At 58.8% G+C, this 19,681-nt stretch overlaps 1 protein-coding gene across 1 annotated transcript; it reads right to left on the bottom strand.

Moving 5' to 3' along the window:
* Positions 1-353: 353 nt before the first annotated feature.
* On the bottom strand, positions 354-2,173 carry FZD2 (frizzled class receptor 2). The gene has a single exon (XM_077806457.1). It carries the CDS (start codon positions 2,066-2,068, stop codon positions 395-397), a length of 1,674 nt encoding a protein of 557 aa, XP_077662583.1. The 5' UTR covers positions 2,069-2,173; the 3' UTR covers positions 354-394.
* Positions 2,174-19,681: the final 17,508 nt, after the last annotated feature.

Raw genomic sequence — 19,681 nt, 5'->3', positions numbered from 1 at the left:
GAAAACGTTCCCCCACAGCCAACACAAACAGAAAATCCGTCTCTATGGCTCCATTTAGAGGGGAGATCTTGCCAAGGCCGAGAAAGGGAAAAAAGCCCGACGCTTTAGGACCGAAGAGAGGCGGCGAGCCGGGCCGGGCCGGGCCGGGCCGAGCCGCGCCGCCGGGCCCCAAGAGTTTCCGGATCTCTGCGGGTTTCGTTTGGTTTTTAAATAGAAATATATAAATTCCATTTACAAATGCTATGTACAGGTCTAATTACAAGGCACCGTGGCCGTTCACAACCCTACAAGGGGAAGGCGGGTTAGCTTCGAATCGGAAGAGTCGGTTCGAAACGCTTCCCCCCCCCCCGGCCCGGCCCGGCCCGGCCCGGCCCGGCCCCGGCCCCGGCCCGCCTCACACCGTGGTCTCGCCGTGCCGGCTGTGGGCCAGGCGGGTGTAGAACTTGCGCCAGGAGTGCAGCGTCTTGCCGGACCAGATCCAGAAGCCCGAGGTGATGCCCACGATGAGGGTCATGAGGTACTTGATCATGTAGACGGTGAAGTCGGGGCCCACGCGCGGCGCCTGGCGCAGCGGGCAGGGGATGGCCAGGCTCTTGCAGCGCTGGCTGACCCAGCTGCGCTCCCAGCGCTCGCGGAAAGCCTGCTCGTAGAAGTAGCAGGCGATGACGATGGTGGCGGGCACCGTGTAGAGGACGCTGAAGACCCCGATCCGCACCATGAGCCGCTCCAGCTTCTCGGTCTTGGTGCCGCCGTGCTTCATGATGGTGCGGATGCGGAAGAGCGAGACGAAGCCGGCCAGCAGGAAGGAGGTGCCGATGAAGAGGTAGACGAAGAGCGGGGCCAGCACGAAGCCGCGCAGCGGGTCCAGGCCGTGCAGCCCCACGAAGCAGACGCCGCTCAGCAGGTCGCCGTCCACCTGCCCCAGCGCCAGGATGGCGATGGTCTTGACGGCCGGCACGGCCCAGGCGGCCAGGTGGAAGTACTGCGAGTTGGCCTCGATGGCCTCGTGGCCCCACTTCATGCCGGCGGCCAGGAACCAGGTGAGGGACAGGATGACCCACCAGATGGAGCTGGCCATGCCGAAGAAGTAGAGCATCATGAAGAGGATGGTGCAGCCCTCCTTCTTGGTGCCCTGCACCACCGTGCGGTACCCGTCCTCCTGGAACCGCTCGTTGCACACCGCGCGCTCCTGCAGCACGAAGCCGGCGATGTAGGCCACCGACACCATGGTGTAGCAGCCCGAGAGGAAGATGATGGGCCGCTCCGGGTAGCGGAACCGCTGCATGTCCACCAGGTAGGTGGTGACGGTGAAGAAGGTGGAGGCGCAGCAGAGCACGGACCAGACCAGGATCCAGAGCCGGGCGAAGCGCACCTCCTCCTGGCTGAAGAACATGTGCCCGTCGCCGCGGGCCGGCTCGCAGGGCGCCGCGCAGTCCTTCTCGCCCAGGAACTTGTAGTTGAGGTAGCCGGGCACCTGCAGCGCCCGCGGGCAGTGGAACGGGTGCTCGGGCGTGGCGTAGCGCGGCGCGCCCGGGGTGCCCTGGCCGGGCGGCGGCGCCGGGCTGGTGAGCAGCGCCGGGGAGCCGCCGTCCTCCGAGTGGTTCTGCCCCACGCAGATCTGCTCGGCCCCGTGGCGGGGGAAGTTCTCGCAGCGCAGGCGCTCGGGCCACTGGAAGCCGAACTTGTTCATGAGCGCCTCGCAGCCCTGGCGCGCCCGCTCGCAGATGGAGCGGCAGGGCGGGATGGCCTGCTCCAGCACCGTGCACACCGGCGCGTACATGGAGCACAGGAAGAACTTGAGCTCGGGCGAGCACTGCACCTTGACCAGCGGGTAGAACTGGTGCACCTCCAGCCCCGCGTCCTCCTGGTTGGTGTGGCCCAGCAGGTTGGGCATGATGGTCTGGTTGTAGGCGATGTCGGTGCAGAGCGGGATGGAGATGGGCTGGCAGAAGCCGTGGTCCGGGATGGAGATGCCCTTCTCGCCGTGGAACTGGCCCCGGCCCCGGCCCAGCACGTTCAGCCACAGCAGCAGCGAGGCCAGGCGGTGCAGGACGCTGGACGGGCGCATGGTGCCGCCGCCTTTCCCGGGCTCCCGCGCCCCGGGCGGGCCAAGCGAGCGAGCGCCGCGCGGAGCAGCCGCCCCTCCTGGGCCCGGCGAAGTTCGCGCCGCGGAGTCTGCAGCCGAGTCGCGGGACAGCCGCCGGGCGCCCTGCCCGCAGCCCGACCGGCCGAGTCCCGGAGCTCCCTCCTTTGTGCGGCTCCGGCCCCCTTCAGCCCCAATTAGCCGGTTTCAAGGGGGCCCCCAGCCCTGGAGCGCGCAGAATCCAGCCCAGCCCAGCTCCCTCCTCCCTGCCCGCCCCCAGGGAGCCTTGGAACGGCCTGGCCCGGGCCCTAAGCCCCTTCCCAAAATTTCCTCGCGGCCAATCAGATTCAAACGCAGGGACCAGCCCCGAGGGCAGGATTGGTCAAGCCCAGCCTAAGGAGCGCAGAGAGCAGCTGCCAGGGGGCCGCCCCTCGCCTTGGCCGCTTTAAAGGGGCAATTGCTTATTAATCAGCGTCCCGATTATTATTGTGCAGATACATCGATCTTCTGGCCGGAAGCGCCCCTCCCCCGCCAGGGGCACACCCACCCCCACCCACCCACCCACAACTTTCCCAAGGCGAGCGCACCCGGCGGCCCCCGCTCCAGGGGCCGGAGAGCGGCCGGCAATGTCATCAGCCGTTTGGGGGTTTTCTCCAGCGGGGCTTTTCCGTCCTCCCGACTGGCCTCAATGTCTCGCTGCAGCCAGAGCTCAGCCCAGCCGGGCTGCAAAGTCACTTCGGCCCCCCCGGCCGAGTTACGGCTTTCTGGGGCTGGCTTTTGTCGCTCTCCGCTGCTCTCCCTGGTTCTGCAAACCCTCCCACAGACCCCCCCTTCCCTTCGCCACCCTTTTCAAATCGCAACATTTTACGGAAAATCTCCATTTAAAAATTCTTTTGAATTAACCACCCTCCCCCAAACTTGCAAGCAGCCTGGTTAAAGCTTGATAGATATCCTCGTATAGTTTGTCTTAAGCTCCGTAGGGATGAGACGCTGTTGTGACAAGTCGGATTTTTACCACTCTTCACAGATTTAGGCCCTGATTCTGCAGAGACTGGGCACGTGCTTAACTTGATGCACTGGGAGATCCAGGAGGAAAGTTAAGCACGTGCCTTTGGCGAGCCAGAACCAGCGTCTGTGCGCTCAGGTGAGGCCTGATCCTGGCCCGAGTAGCCCGGGGGATGAGCAGTGAACAGGGTCGCCTTGCAGGATCTGGGCCCTGGGTCTGCATGGTTCTCTCAGGGCCATGTCTAGCTAATCTAACAGCTGGAGATGGAGGGAGAGGATTAGGGCTGGGGGGGGGGGGAGGTGTACTCACGTGTCTCTCTACACCTACGGCTCCTAGATCATTATTTCTTTTAAAATAGGTACATTTGAAAGTGTTTGTACTCGATCCCCACCCCCAAAAAGCCCTCTGTGAAATGCGAACCTGTCTCTTTAAGACTCTCTTTAATGGCTAGGTTGTTCACTGGCATATAATTGTCCCATTTCCCTAACAAAGAGCTCCATTATGGCCCCTTTTTTCGGTGGCACCTCCAAGCGAGAAGATTCTTTACCCGGCTGCAGAGCGCGAGGCGGGGAGGTTCCCGGGGGCTGGGATGCAGCGGCCAAGCGGGGGGGCTGCTCCCAGAGTCCCCCTTCGTTATGCAAAGCAAAGTTAAGGCACATTCGCAAGAAGGTCTTCACCGAAAGCGAATCACGTCTCTCTTTCGCGGGCGCGGGGGGCTGTGAAATGTTCGGCTGTTAGCCCGCCGCGGGGGCGAAACCTCGGGGTCGGCGGGGTCCTGCAAAACCGAAATCAATCCGGAGTTTGGTGCTTGCAGGATTCCGACCAAAGGTGCAGAGCGATCCCATGGGGGGAGCGGGCCTTAGAAGGGTGCCCGGCGCCCGACTCCGCAAGGACCTGCCGAGCAATCCGGATTGTTTTCAAAGTGAACAAAACATTCAACGGGACATAGAGCGGGGCAGGGTCTGGGGTTTATCGCAGGGACCTCGGCACATCGCTCCTGGTTCTCTCCCTCCATCGCCGCTCCCAGGAGGCGCCTGGAAATCATCCTCCCCTCCGGGCCGAGCGGTAAGCGCCCCGCACTGGCAGCCGGGCGTGGGCAGCTCGGGCCAGGGCTTTCCCTCGGGTGCTGAGCGGCCTGGACTCGGAGCTCCCAACCGAGCTGCAAACGGGCTGGAGAAAGCCCCCGCGCCTGTCTGCGAACTGGTGTCTTGCTCTGGTTTCGCTCTCACCTGACCTGGGCCAAAGCCCTCTGGCCCCGGGGAAGCTGCGCCCCATGGTGCGGAGCCCCACCGCCCCTTTGTCTTCCAGGTGGCCTGGGGCCAGCAGTCCTACAGGGACCCCTTCCTGCCTGCTCCCCAAGTGGGTGGGACCCCAGGAGTCCCTGCGGGGGCGCCCTGCCTTCATCCTGCAGCCAGCCTGTTGGGGTTTACATTGATGTAGCCCAGCCTTGAGCAGAGCTGACTTTCCCAGCACACTCAGGAGGACAGGAGCTGGCTGGGGGTTGTTGGGTTGTTGCCCCTGGGGTGACTTTTATGTGGAGAGAGCTTTTCCCATGACTCGCTTTGGAGGGAAGTTTCAGCCTGCTGGGGGCCAGGCAGCATGTGCTGCAGGCCTGGAGGTAGGCACCCGGGTTTCTGACCCGTGTTCCCTGTAATGGGTCTCTGGTGCCAGGCGCAGATGTCAGGGCATGTCCAGGAGTCATTGCTAGCGGCTGGGTTCATTTGCCTTCCCCCGACGGGGCTCTGGGGCAAGTAACAGCAGAAAGACGCCCCGCGGGCCCCCCAGGCCTCCCCAATGACTGACCATTCCTCTGGAGCACTTTGGCCTTGTCTCTGGCCTCTTTGCTCCCCCCATCAGCATCTCCACTGCCCCGTCCCTTTCCCATCCTCCCCCAGCCCTGTTCCAAAACTCCCCCTTCCCCTCCCGCAGGGGCAGGACTTGGGCTTTTCAGTTTCTAAGCCAATTTTTGCCCCTTCCCCTCTCCAAGCCTCTCCTCGTTTTCCGTGCTTTGGCCACACAGCCCTGGCCCTCACGCCTGCTCCTTCCTTTCCCTCTGGGTCTGCTCTGATCCACAGCCAACGCTGGACCAGGACCTTCTGCTACTGAGACCTCGGAGCGAGACTCACTCAGCCAAAGGCCACTTCCTGTTCTCTGAAGGCCCAGTCCTTCGTTTGGTTGACAGTAGCCCCAGGGGGCCCCCTGGAGATCACGGCTCTGCTGTACCAGGGGCTGCACATGGAGTACGAGACATTCCCCGCCCCAAGGCACTTCCACCCCAGAGATGAGACAAAAGATGTGTCGCCCTCCCTCTGCCTGCGAGGGGGCTGCGGGCAGAGAAGGCCAGGGCCAGGTGTCAGAGCCATCACACTGGGTCGTCAGCTCGCTGGGGGCTGAGCTCTTCTGGCTCCAGGCGGGCGTGCTGAGCTCCTTTGACAATCCGGCCCCATCTGATGGCCCCAAGGTCCCCCAGGGGCTGGTCAGAGCTGGGACCTGAAGCCAGGCATCCAGAGTCTCAGGCCAGACTCACCAGCCCATCCTGCTTCATTTCTGCCAGGTTATGGGCGGGGCTTTTGGCAAGTGCCCTTCAGTTTTTGATTGCCCCCTTTTATCCAAGGGTGTCGGAGCCACTTTGCAGCCCTTCCACAACCCCCCAGCGAGTAGCCCGTAAGCCCCTCTGTGGTCGGCCCTGTGGCCCCCCAGAATTTCACAGCAGGGGGCGCAGAACTAGGATCCTCCTGCTCCAAGAGCCCCGTCCCCAGGCACTTGAGCTAAAGGCGAACCTCTGTTCATGACATAGAGTTTCTGACACACACGAGAGCAGTTCTGTTTCCAGCTAGTAAAAGACAAAGGCATGAGTAGAACCCTGAATTTCCTGGATTCCAGGCCCATATTCAGTCTGCGAGACCAGAGGTTCTCACCTTTACCATACTGGCCTGCACCCCATCTGGTCCCCCCTCCCATCTAGCCAGGCCCCCCTGCCCCCCCCCCAGCAGTCTGGGAAGGGCAGGGTGTTTATGACCTTCAGGTTGAGAACCCCTGGACTAGACCATGCCAGCTCATGACAAACATGCTGATGGATCAAAATATAGCCCCCGCACCCCCCTTGAGATGTGTGAATACACCTCCTGTGCCCTTCCCCTACGTCTCACACCCTCACGTGGCACGAGTAGGCACAATGCAGCCGGAGTCCGGGTCCCAGTCGTTCCTTTCCTGGGGCAGGGAAGCAGGGGGAAGCTTTGCCCTGCTGCTGCTCCTGCTGCACCTCTCCTGCTGAGAGGACTTTCCTCCCCCGGCCGTCAGCCCCGCACCTTCTGAATGTCACACCATGGCCACACACACGGGGCACGCGATCTGGTCCCAAATGCAAACCCAGACTCTGCTCCATACCGGAGCGGCTGAGGCAGGAGTTACTGTGTCCCCGGGGTGTGCCCACGTCTCATCTGCAGCGTCTTGAGTCCCAGAGATGCCAAGACTTCCGAGAGCATGCTTAACCTTTGCGGGCTGAGGGCATTAGTTAGCGCCGTGGGATGTTCTATGCTCAATTGGGCTGTCACGCCATCAGGTCAGACCCTACATGCCACAGGGGCTAAAACAGCGGTACCCTCAACTCACCCAACAATATTGTTAATCTAGCCACCCGCACACTTAGCCTGGCAGAAGAGTCTGTCCTATCTCGGGGATGCTCTTCTGCCCCACCAGCCCCACGCACGATACAGTTCTGCAGGGATCTGGAAGCCTACTTTTGCCATCTCCAACTCAAGGAATATTTTCAACACACCACTGAACAGAGCACTGACCTACAGGAACCTTCCTACCGACACTACAAGAAGAATTCTGCGGGGACTCCTGACGGTCAAAATGACACACTGGACTTCTACAGAGAGTGCTTCCGCAGACATGCACAGGCTGAAATTGTGAACAAACAGCATCACTTGTCCCATAACCTCAGCCGTACAGAACGCAACGCCATCCACAGCCTCAGAAACACTCGGACATTATCATCAAAGGGGCTGACAAAGGAGGTGCTGTAGTCATCGTGCACAGGTCAGATTATGAACAGGAGGCTGCCAGGAAACTCTCCAACACCGCATTCTACGTGCCACTATCTTCTGATCCCACTGAAGAGTACCAAAAAAACTACACCAGCTGCTCAAGAAACTCCCTGCTACAGCACGGGAACAAATCTACACAGACTTACCTCTACAGCCCCGACCAGGGGTATTTTATCTGCTGCCCAAGATGCATAAACCTGGAAATCCTGGGCGCCCCATCATCTCAGGCATTGGCACCCTGACAGCAGGATTGTCTGGCTATGTAGACTCCCTCCTCAAGCCCTACGCTACCAGCACTCCCAGCTATCTTTGATTTCCTGAGGAAACTACAATGAATTGGTGATCTTCCTGAAAACACTGTCCTGGCCACCATGGATGTAGAAGCTCTTTACACCAATATTCCACACAAGGATGGACTACAGGCTGTCAGGAACAGTATCCCTGATGAGGCCACGGCACACCTGGTGGCTGAGCTTTGTGACTTTGTTCTCACCCACAACCATTTCAGATTTGGGGACAATGTATACCTTCAAGTCAGTGGCACTGCTATGGGTACCCGCGGGGCCCCACAGTATGCCAACATTTTTATGGCTGACTTAGAACAACACTTCCTCAGCTCTCGTCCCCTAACGCCCCTCCTCTACTTGCGCTATATTGATGACATCTTCATCATCTGGACCCATGGAAAAGAAGCCCTTGAGGAATTCCACCAGGATTTCAACAATTTCCATCCCACCATCAACCTCAGCCTGGACCAGTCCACGCAAGAGATCCACTTCCTGGACACTACAGTGCAAATAAGTGATGGCCACATAACCACCACCCTATACCGGAAACCTACTGACCGCTATACTTACCTACATGCCTCCAGCTTCCATCCAGGACACACCACACGATCCATCATGTACAGCCAAGCCCCAAGATACAACCACATTTGCTCCAATCCCTCAGACAACCGTGCATCTGAAGAAGTGGGTTTTTATTCACAAAAGCTTATGCCCAAATAAATCTGTGAGTCTTTAAGGTGCCACTGGACTCCTCATTGTTTTTGTGGATACAGAATAATACGGCTACCCCTCGGACCACAAGCCAAGGAATCCAAAGCTGAAAAGGCCCCAGGCCCATGGGCCAGTCCCCAGCTCACTCACCCTCTCCACCGTGACTAGAATTCCTGGCTCGCAGTTTCAGTGGGATAGGCCACGGAGCCTGGCCTGGCCTCTGGAGGGGGTTTTCTGGCCACAGAGGTGGGTGTCTGGGCAGGGCAGCATGGGGACACTGGCACAGCTGTTATTAGTTATAATGTGAAGTGCTGTACATGATCTATTAGGTGTTCTACGGTAGTGCCTGGGGGCCCCAGACCAGGGCCCCACTGTGCTCGGAGCTGTACAAACACAGACCACAGATGGTCCCTGCCCCAAAGAGCTTCCAGTCTAAGTGCCGCGCTGCCCAGGCTGTCCCTGCGCCATGGCTAGAGGAGGGGGCAGGCCAGCGCTGTGCCCAGCATTCACTGGAGAGTTTAAAGTGGCACTGGGGCTGGCTCAGAGGCATTATCAGCCGTCGGATGTCAGGGCAGGACCAGCCCCAATTAGCATCAACGGCAAAGGGCCCCTTAGCTTGGATGGGAGCAGGAAAACCTGACAAGGGAGCTCTGTACCAGCACAGCCTGGCTGGGGTCTGGTTTGCCCCTGCCCTAGCCTGGGGGTACTGGCACTAATTAGACGAATGCTCTCTCCTGCCCCCGAAGTACATCCTGAGGCAGGGCCTTCGAGGCCAGGGCTGTGCCAAGGTGGCTTTGTGCCTGTCCCAGCCCTCTGGGCTGAGAGGAACCACAAGGGCCCCCTGTCCCAGTCATGCCAGTGAGGATGGGGAGGTGATAGGCAGAGAAATGCGGGGGGCACTTCTGGGCATCAGCAGAGGGGCCCCGTGGTTTCCCCTAATCTATGCAACAACCAACTGTCTGGGCTGTGGCTAGGGCTGCTGGCTGATGCTGTGTGGTGGGGGGTGGAGCTCCGGGTGAAGCCACCGCGCCAGACCCACTCAGACTGTGGGCGTCCCTCGTGCTGTGCCAGGGGCTGTACGGGCCCTGGCGATAGCTGTCCCTGCTGCGCCGGGAGGTGCTGCCTGGGTGGAATTGCCCGGGAGAGGGGAACCCTGCTGCCAGCTGGGGCCTTTCCGAGTCCTGGAGTTCGCTGAGCATCTTGCCCACCAGAGCAGAGTGCAGACAGATGGACCTGGTCTGCCCCTCTTCCCCTCTGCAGCACCTGGGTTTAGAGCTGGGGCCTTAGCTCATTCAGGCACCGGGTCATTTGTTTGCTTCAGCAGAGTCTTTACTTTCTGGCCTTTTTTTTTTTTTTTTTTTGGCCTTTTTTAGGAGGCGGGGTCCCTTCCTTTCCCCCTTGTCTGGTTCTTTCTTTCCTAACTTCTCCCTCTCTCCCTCCCTCCCTGCCTCCCTTTCTCTCTCTTTCCTGTAACTTAAGCTTTTGTTGTGAGTCAGAGAAACCCAGGCTGGCTTGAAAAGAGGCCCCACTGCTTTTCGGAGAGTAATTGAAACCATCGTGCTGCTCCTGGGGAAGGGGGAGGGGCAGGGGGGCTCCAGAAATCAAAGACATGGGGAACTCGATCCTTCAGACAAACTCTGATTTACGGCTGGAGCCGTGCGCTGCAGCCCCTCCGCGCTGCCCCTGGCCTGCTCCGCTCCAGAGGGGCTCTGTCCCCTCGCGTCCCCCATGGCCCCGTCAGACCTGGGGGGAGTGTGGAGAGTCCATGGGCACGGGAGCTGCAATGACACGCCAGCCCTTACCACCTCGCTTCACCTGTGGGGCAAGAGAGACATTGCAGAAAGGATCCGGTCCCCGTGTTACTCGAGTATGGCGCGGGGGGCTAGGAGAGAGATCCGCCCCCCTCCCCCCGTGTTACTCGAGTATGGCGCGGGGGGCTAGGAGAGAGATCCGCCCCCCTCCCCCCGTGTTACTCGAGTATGGCGCGGGGGGCTAGGAGAGAGTATCCGCCCCCCTCCCTCCATGTTACTCGAGTATGGCGCGGGGGGCTAGGAGAGAGTATCCGCCCCCCTCCCTCCATGTTACTTGAGTATGGCGCGGGGGGCTAGGAGAGAGTATCCGCCCCCCTCCCTCCGTGTTACTCGAGTATGGCGCGGGGGGCTAGGAGAGAGTATCCGCCCCCCTCCCTCCATGTTACTCGAGTATGGCGCGGGGGGCTAGGAGAGAGTATTCACCCCCCTCCCTCCATGTTACTTGAGTATGGCACGGGAGGCTAGGAGAGAGTATCTGCCCCCCTCCCCCCGTGTTACTCGAGTATGGCGCGGGGGGCTAGGAGAGAGTATCCGCCCCTCTCCCCCCCGTGTTACTCGAGTATGGCGCGGGGGGCTAGGAGAGAGTATCCGCCCCCTCCCCCCGTGTTACTCGAGTATGGCGCGGGGGGCTAGGAGAGAGTATCCGCCCCCCTCCCTCCATGTTACTCGAGTATGGCGCGGGGGGCTAGGAGAGAGTATCCGCCCCCCTCCCCCCGTGTTACTCGAGTATGGCGCGGGGGGCTAGGAGAGAGTATCCCCCCCCACTGTGTTACTTGAGAATGACACAAGGAGCTACACTAGAGCATTCCCTCTCCCATGTTACTCAGGTATGGTGTGAGAGGCTCGGAGAAGGTATTCCCTCTCCCATGTTACTCAAGGATGGCGCGGGGGGCTAGGAGAGAGTATCCCCTCCCCTGTGTTCCTGGATTATGGTGCAAGGGGTTTAAACCCTGCGCACTGCAGACCCCTGTGAACATATTGCTGTCAGGGGCCTGCTTCCTGCGGGGGAAGGGTGGGGGCTCCGTTTCCTTCCATGGCCCCGACCCCCAGCTGCATTTCAATGCTGCTCAAGTTTCAGCAGGACACTGTGCAGGAGCCCGGGACTCTGATCTGATCCCAACTCCCGGCCAGGGGACCGCTGGCGGGAGGGATCCAGGAGCCCCTTTCTCCTTGCAGGCTGTTAGTGTGCCGCGCCTTTGCTCAGTTATGATCAGAGAGAGCCTGAAACGCCAACCCAGTCCCATGCCGGTGGTGCAAACACCCGTGGCCCCATGGCTGGGGAACTGTGTCCGGTTGCCCCACTAAGGCTGCTCCCCAGTCAGACAAACAGCAGCTCCCAGAGCAGATTCTGGTTGGTGTTAAACACCCCCAAGAAGCTGTTCTTCCAACAAATCCTGGGCTGCCTTACACCTTTTTCTAATGCAAACACCCAGTGGAAGGGGGACGAGCTGCCTGCATCGTTTGGGGGAAGGGGGAAGAAGGAAGCAAATTCCCAGCCGTATACACATTGCCTCCCTCAAATCCCCTTCCCCGGCAATGTCGGCTGGATCCAAGATTTCTGACGCGCTTGAATCCTGATTTTCAGAGGTGCTGAGCACCCGGCCTCCAAAGACAAGGCCCCTTTATGGTGCCTCAAGCTGGGCACCCACAATCACCAGCCTTCCAGAAACACCAGCACCTCAGTGTTTTATGCTGAAGTTTTCAAAGGAACCAAAAGCAGCCAGGTGTTCAAAGTCCATTGCATTTCTAGGGGGTCTGGGCAATTAACTGCCTTTGGACTTCCTAGCCTTAAAGTGCTGGCAAGCTCTGCTGTGAATGGGGCAGGGGGGGGGACAGGAAGAAGATGGGGGGGTTGGGGTTTCTACTGAGGAATGAAGTGTTTCTTGTAGCTGTTGCTTGTAAATTACAGTGGGGAATCTCTGGGGCAAGTTGCTGTCTGGTGACTAGCAAATAACATGGGTCCAGCTCTACTTCTAAACATTATTTTTATTAATTCATTCATTAGAATAGCAGTAATGCCTGGAGCCTCGGTTAACCGACACGGAGTAAAGTCCCCGCCCCCAGGAGCTGACAATCTAAGTATAGCTGCCGAAGGAGGAATCCAGCTCCTATTGTTTAACCGAAGCATAATAACCCCAGATCTCCATTTCTCTTTGCAATGCAATGGATTTTCACACGAAGCCTATAGTGTAGAGAGGGGCAGGAGTGGCTGGTTCTGGGTTTAGAGACCCCAGAGCCCAGGTCTGGGTAAGATCTCAGCTCCATTCAGTTCAAAACTCCAACGTTCGGTGTGGGTCAGAGAAAAGTTTCTAGTTTCAGCCATTCTGGCCCCTTGAGCCCAGAGTTCTTACAGACTACAGGGGGTGGGGGCAGAAACAGTCGGGTGAAAAGTGGAACTTGCATTGTGCAGGGCTGGGCACCGCAGTGCGAAGGGGCCATGTGCAAACTACATAAAGGGGAGGGTGCGGCCTGGGGCTGCATGGCCGAAGGGAAGCAGGGGCTGACTCAGCAGCCAGGCCTTGCTGAGCCCCTGTTATCTGTGACAAAACCCAGCTCCCTGCGGTGACAGGAGCTCCCGTGGCCCAGGGCATTTCCCAAGCCGTGGGGCTTCTTCTCTGGCAACATATGAGGCAGGACCTGGGGCTTGCTTCTAATGACACTTGATTGGCTCTGCGGAGAGCTTCGCCTTGCAAACCTTCACTGAAGGGTTCACTCCCTTGCCAGGGAAATAGGATCTTGGGGGCTCGATTTGGGCGAGGCAAACCGAAAAGGTCCAACCCAGCTCACCCAGGGCCCCAGAGAGAAGGGACATGTGAAGGATAGCCGTGTCACAGGCAGGTCAGCGAGGAGTTTGGGGGTGACGGGGGGTGACCCCGTCACTAGGATGCTGCAAACCTCCCCTGCTCCAGCGGGGACCAGGAGACCCGGGAAGGTTCTGCCATGGCTGGAAGCGGAAGGATGTTCAGCGCCTTGTGCTGGTAGCTCTCCTCCGGAAAGTCTAAACTCCTCCCCGGCTCCCTCACCCCCTAGTACGATCACTGAGGGGAGAATTTTCCAAACAGCTCCGTTCCCAATTCAGTACATAAATAGGAGGCCAGATTTCACCAAAGATCTCAGCCCGGCCAGGTGCAGGCTGGCAGCTGAGCTTTGTTTGCAAAACCAGCCTTTATATCAGTGCCTGAATGGGCCTGAGCCCTGGGGAACCTGGCCCCGATCGCGGGCGCTGAGCCCTGGAGAACCCGGCCCCGATGGCGGGCACTGAGCCCTGGGGAACCCAGCCCCGATCGCGGGCGCTGAGCCCTAGGGAACCCAGCCCCGATCACGGGTGCTGAGCCCTTGGGAACCTGGTCCCAATTGCAGGCGCTGAGCCCTTGGGAATCCAGCTCCGATTGCGGGCGCTGAGCCCTGGGGAACCCAGCCCCGATCGCGGGTGCTGAGCCCTGGGGAACCTGGCCCCGATTGCGGGCGCTGAGCCCAGGGAATTTGGCCCAGATCACAGGCACCGAGCCCAGGGAATTTGGTCCCGATCGCGGGTGCTGAGCCATGGGGCATTTGGCCCTGTGTACTGAACGGAGGGAGGCTCCAGACCGCCCCACCCCTCCATGCTAAGTGCAGACAGGAGACCAGTTTGGAAGTTCAGCTCTGGATCTAACCCCCCTCCCTGAGCCTTGGGAGCATTTGGAGCTGGGGTTCTGCTTGTCCGCCCACATCTCATCATAACTGCAGCGCCACGGCTGAGTCAGCGGCGAGATTCATCTCCGTGCAATTGGTTAATGAAAGTCACCGTCTCACCCCCTGCCCCAGTTGCCATCCTGGCTCAGCAGAACAGCTGAGGGGCCTCACATGACCCAGTGGGGGCTGCCGGACAGAAAGCAACTGACAATCCGGCCCTGTGCTGTGGGCAGGCAGCTGCGCTTGTCCGGCTGGGCCCTGGAATTCTCTCCCCCGCGGCCAGCCCTGGAGAGAGCCGGGGAACGGACATGTCTTTTTTGGGAGGGGGGTTCAGGCTGGGATGCCGGGAAATGGGGTGGGGGGGCCTGGAGAGCCTAATTAAAGGAGTTAGTCAGCTCTGCATCCTCCCTGCTGAGATCAAATTTGCTCAGCTGAGCCTTAAAGAGCCAAAACCTTTAATAACCCAACTGCAGGCATGTGACTCTGCTTTGTACCCTGGGCTAATGCTACTAAAACCAATCAAACTGGAGCAGCCCTGGGTGCTTGAACGTGGGGCTGGCGTGGGGCAGGCACTGATGGGGCGGAACAGCCTTGGAGCAGGTGAACCTGGGGCTGGCGGGCTGGCATGGGGCAGGCTCTGGTGGGGTGGAACAGCCCTGGGGCAGGTGAACCTGGGGCTGGCGGGCTGGCGTGGGGCAGGCGCTGGTGGGGAGCTGAGGAGATTCAATTTCAGGGCAAGACCAAACTCTCACGGGGAATTCTTGGGCGAGTCGCAGTTGAAGGCCAGGGCCCAGGGAGCAGGCTGGCCCTCTCCTCCCAGCTTGGGGGCTTCCTCTAAAGAGCAACAAAGGAACCACAGCAGGGAGGAGATGGCTTAATAGGCCCCACTCAGAGAGGGGGAAGAGGGGCCACGGCCCAGGAAACACACCCAGGAACCCCTGGGCAGAGCCGGGAACAGCTGGCCGGGAATCCCTTCCCAGGCATTCCCTCGGACAGGCCCTGCCTGCTTTGGAAAGGATCCCACCCTGCGGAGGGAATGGGCCAGAGAGCAATCCCCCCTCCCACTCCCAAGGGTGGGGAATCCTGAACAGGACTACAAAGACACCCTCAGAGCGTGGGGAGGCTGGCTGTGGGGCGGGGCAGGAGCGAAGCTGGTGCTGTCCAGGCAGCCAGGGTGACTGGTCCACTGCTGTCAGAGAGCTGCGAGCCAGCTAACCTTGGCCTCGTCCCTCCAGCAGCGCCAGGAAGGTCAGTGAAAAGGGTGATTAATGCTCTTGCCAATGTCACGCTCTTCTGCCGTCAGCCTCCAAACGCCTTACAGAGGTGGGGGAAGTACCATCACCCCAAAGGTGTTCACAGGGAAACTGAGACACAAAGAAGCTGGCAAGGATTTGCCCAAGGCCACAGGGAGAGTATGTGGCAGAGCCAGGAATGGAACCCAGGAGGTCTGACTTATCCCTGAATAGCAGAGCTGGGCAGTGGGCGAGAAAACTGGCAGGGCTTCTTGCCAGCCTCACCACATGGCACACCCCAGGGCTGTGGCTCCAGGACTTTTGGGCTCCCTGCCATGGAACTGGGTGCCTGGAAGCCCTGGCTCTGACTGGGGCTTGGCTCCTGGCTCAGCAGCAGGGAGCCCTGGGAACCCCAGCTCCCGAGCTCAGAGGCTCCCCACCAGCCGCCGTGAGTGATGGGGAGCTGGGAGCGAGGGCTGAGCTGGGAAAACCAGACTCAATTTTGTTTCAAAAATTTCAAAACAAAACATTTTGTTTGTGTCTAAATGAATTTTTCGGGACTTGCCTTCCATGGGACATTTTGACCCAAACCAGACTTCACTTTGTTCAGAATTGTGGGATTTTCTGGGAGCAGGAATTCCAGCTTTGGGCCGGCGCGCCCTCCCTGCCCGGAGCTGGTTCCCAGACCTCTTCTCCAAGCACTAGGCCATGCTGGCTCCTTGCTGGAGTCTACCTTGGGTAACTCCACTGACCCTAGCTGAGTAGCAAGGGGGTGTGTGTAGCGGGATGGGGACGCCTGGGGGCAGAACCGAGTCAGCTAGGCCCTTTCTCTGCTGCCCCTTGATCCAGCTGGGAGGCATGGGAGGGTCCGTGGCTTCTCCCGCAGGCCAGGAGCCTGTACAGCCCTCTGCACAGACCCAGCCATGCTCTCCCTCTCTCCGGCTCATTCCCAGCGTGGGGGCCTCCTGCTCCTTCCGATGTGGCTGCTGGAGAGAGATGGGCCTTTTCCCCATGAGGCGGGAGCTCAGAGCCCTCTGCAAGGCTGCTGGCACCCTGGCCCATTGGTCTGCTGGGGCGGGATGGGGCTGTGAGTCAGGGTAACACTGAGCCAGCGGGGGAACTGGGCGGGGGCAGGCTGGGAGAGAGCACGCTACTGCATCCTGGCCCCCGTGAGCTTAACCTGTCAGCCCGAGGGGAGCCGGTCCTGGGATGGGCATGGAGTCCTGGCCCAGGACCTGCTCCCCCACAGCCCCACTCAGGCCTCACCTCTGCAGAGGGCCCAGGGAGAGGCCTGGGATGACTGTGGGGGGCGGCGGGAATAGGGGGATGCCTGGGATAATTGGGGAGTGGGGAGGCATGTGAAGCAGGGGCTGGAAGGGCAAGTCCTTCCCAGGCTCGGCTCTCCAGGCTGGGCTGGGCGAGCAGGAGGCCGACACTGGTAGCTGCACCCTGCAGCCAGGCTTCACTGCCTCTGTGGGGCTGGTGTGGGCGGAGGAGGGGCAGCACTGGGGTGAGGGGGGCCGCCCGACCCGGAGTGGGGGAGCAGAGCTGCAGTAACTGTGGCCACTCCTTTCTCCCAGCCTCTCCGTGAAAGCAAAGTGGGGCCGGGCCAGGGAGGGGGACCCTGAGCGTCCAGGTAGGCCACCCCGGGCCCTGGGGGTGCCTGATTTGCGAGGAGTGGGGAAAGGGAAGCTGGGGCTTGCAGGGATCCGGAGCGGAGGCAATCGGGGAGGGAATGGAAATGAAGTGACACCGTGCGTGGTGGCGATGTCCTCATTCCAGCAAGTGGCGGCAGGTTTGCTGCGTGTGGATCCAGCACGCTGGAGCTGCAGGACAAGAAACGGGCCAGAGCCGCCAGTGGCCGAGCCTGACTTATTGGCCTGTCCCCTTCCCAGCTTTCCTGTCCCATCTGGCAGAAAATTCCCCCACCCCACTCCAAGCTTGCAAGTGAAATTCCTGGGTGCTCGGTTTTATAAAGCACACAGAGAGACACAAATACCCCAGGGCAGATTAGAGGGAATTATTTATTGGCTGGAAAAGGCTCTGGGCACAATGTAATGCAACATCTACTTTCCAGAAAACAACTGGACTTGTACCCCTGGACAATGCCCACCTGCCTGCTGAATGCCCATTTTACAGACAGGGTAGCTAAACCACAGGGAGAGGGAGTGACGGCCAAGGTCATGCAGTGAGTTTGTGAGAGAGTTGGGAAGAGAACCCAGGAGATCTGGCTCTCCATCCCCTGCTCTAGCCACACTAGCCCTGCACAGATTTTTCATTAGCTCACTGCTGCTGCAGAGTCCCGGGGGAGTACAACTGCATCGCCCAATTGTGCACATCTAGGCCCTGCATAAATAGCTGCTTCTCTTTCTGTCCGGTGGCCTCCTCAGGCCACATCATGGTGTCTGGCTGTGTCAGGCCCTGGAGCGGTTGTCCCATGCTCCCCTGGATACAGTCTCACCGCAGGACGCTATGACAAGCCAGACTGTGTAGACTGGCACCAGGGGACTGTTTAGGAACCCCAGCCAAATGCAGCTCAGAGGGGTCATAGCCTGGGAAGCAGTGGTATCTAGTGGCTTCAGCAGGAGGGCCTGGGAGTCAGGACTCCTGGGTTCTATTTTTGGCTCTGCCACTGACTCCCTGTGTGACCTTGGGCAAGTCACAGCCCTCTCTGTGCCTCAGTTTCCCCATCTGTAAAAATGACACCTACCCAGCTCTATAATGTGCTTTGAGGCCTTCCCATTAACAGCTCTATCCATAAGTATTATCGACAGAGCCAGTGGCAACCCAGTGCCTATAGTTAAAGTGGCCCAACACTTCCTAGAGCAGGGATGGGCAAATTTTTTGGCCTGAGGGCCACATTGGGTAATAGAAATTGTATGGCAGGCCATGAATGCTCACAGAATTGGGGTTGGGGTGTGGGAGGGGGGTGAGGGCTCTGGTTGGGGGTGCGGGCTCTGGGGTGGGGCTGGGGATGAGGAGTTTGGGGTGTAGGAGGCTGCTCTGGGCTGGGACAGAGAGGTTCGGAGGGCGGGAGGGGGATCAGGGCTGGGGCAGGGGTGCAGGAAGGAGTGCAGGTTCCGGCTGGGGGTGCAGGCTCTGGGGTGGGGGTGGGAATGAGAGGTTTGGGTGCAGGAGGGTGCTGCATGCTGGGATTGAGGAGTTTAGAGAGTGGGAGGGGGAGCAGGGCTGGGGCAGGGGGTTGGGGCATGGGGAGAGGCTCAGAGGTGCAGGCTCCGCGTGGTGCTTACCTCAAGCAGCTCCCGGAAGCAGTGGCATGTCCCTTCTCCAGCTCTTACGCGTGGAGTGGCCCCCGACCCTCGGAGTGGGGCCATGCAGCTGCTTCTGGGAGCTGCGAGGTGTGGCCCCCGACCTGGTGCCCCAGCTGGAGCGCCGAAGCAGAGTCGAGCTGAGTGGTGTGGCCCCCAACCCGGCACCCTGGCTGGAGTACTAGAGCAGGGCAAGCCCCAGACCCCGCTCCACAGCGGGAGCTCACGGGCCAGCTTAAAAATGGAGCCAGCCTGCAGGCCATAGTTTACCCACCCCTGTCCTAGAGCCTATTTTTGGTTGCTTATAATTATGTTTAGGTTCAGCATTTCAGGCTGAAATTTCCATAATCATAGAATATCAGGGTTGGAAGGGACCTCAGGAGGTCACCTAGTCCAACCCCCTGCTCAAACCAGGACCAATCCCCAGTTTTTGCCCCAGATCCCTAAATGGCCCCCTCAAGGATTGAACTCACATACCTGGGTTTAGCAGGCCAATGCTCAAACCACTGAGCTATCCCTCCCCCCCCATTGAGCTATCCTTCCCCCCTGATGGCTGTTTGCTTCGGGAGGGAACTGGTAAAGGCCTGGGATGATGGGGGGGAGGAGAGGGGGGTTGGCTTTGGGGCATCTAGTAAAGTGTTCTTAAAACATTCCCAATTATCGGTCACATTTTTATGTTTAAATCCTTCCTCCCAGTTGATTTGGATTAAAATTGTTTTCAGTTTTGTGAAACTGTCCATTTTAAAAAAAAGAAAAGGAGGACTTGTGGCACCTTAGAGACTAACCAATTTATTTGAGCATGAGCTTTCGTGAGCTACAGCTCACTTCATCGGATGCATACTGTGGAAACTGCAGAAGATCTTTTTATATACACACAAAGCATGAAAAAATACCTCCTCCCACCCCACTGTCCTGCTGGTAATAGCTTATCTAAAGTGATCATCAAGAACCTGGATTTGTGCTGGAAATGACCCACCTTGATTATCATACACATTGTGAAGAGAGTAGTCACTTTGGATGGGCTATTACCAGCAGGAGAGTGAGTTTGTGTGGGGGGGAGGGCGGAGGGTGAGAAAACCTGGATTTGTGCTGGAAATGGCCCAACTTGATGATCACTTTAGATAAGCTATTACCAGCAGGACAGTGGGGTGGGAGGAGGTATTGTTTCATGGTCTCTGTGTGTATATAATGTCTTCTGCAGTTTCCACAGTATGCATCCGATGAAGTGAGTTGTAGCTCACGAAAGCTCATGCTCAAATAAATTGGTTAGTCTCTAAGGTGCCACAAGTCCTCCTTTTCTTTTTGCGAATACAGACTAACACGGCTGTTACTCTGAAACCTGTCCATTTTAAAGCACCCAAGTCTATCTATCTATCTATCTATCTATCTATCTATCCATCCCCATACACCCCCTCCCATCTATCTATCTATCTATCTATCTATCTATCTATCTATCTATCTACATACATCCCTCCCATCTATCTATCTATCAATCATGCAAACAGAATAAAGTCCATCTATCTATATCTATATCAATCACTGGTCTGGACTTTATTCT

Source organism: Eretmochelys imbricata, chromosome 27 (assembly GCF_965152235.1).
Source record: "Eretmochelys imbricata isolate rEreImb1 chromosome 27, rEreImb1.hap1, whole genome shotgun sequence".
Taxonomy (NCBI): Eukaryota; Metazoa; Chordata; order Testudines; family Cheloniidae; genus Eretmochelys; species Eretmochelys imbricata.
The sequence above is the reverse complement of the archived record's forward strand: the minus strand, read 5'-3'. Positions and strand labels throughout refer to the sequence as shown.

Coding starts and splice junctions, on each gene's coding strand:
- FZD2 (XM_077806457.1), bottom strand. CDS start 2,068: ATGCGCCCGTCCAGCGTCCTGCACCGCCTGGCCTCGCTGCTGCTGTGG.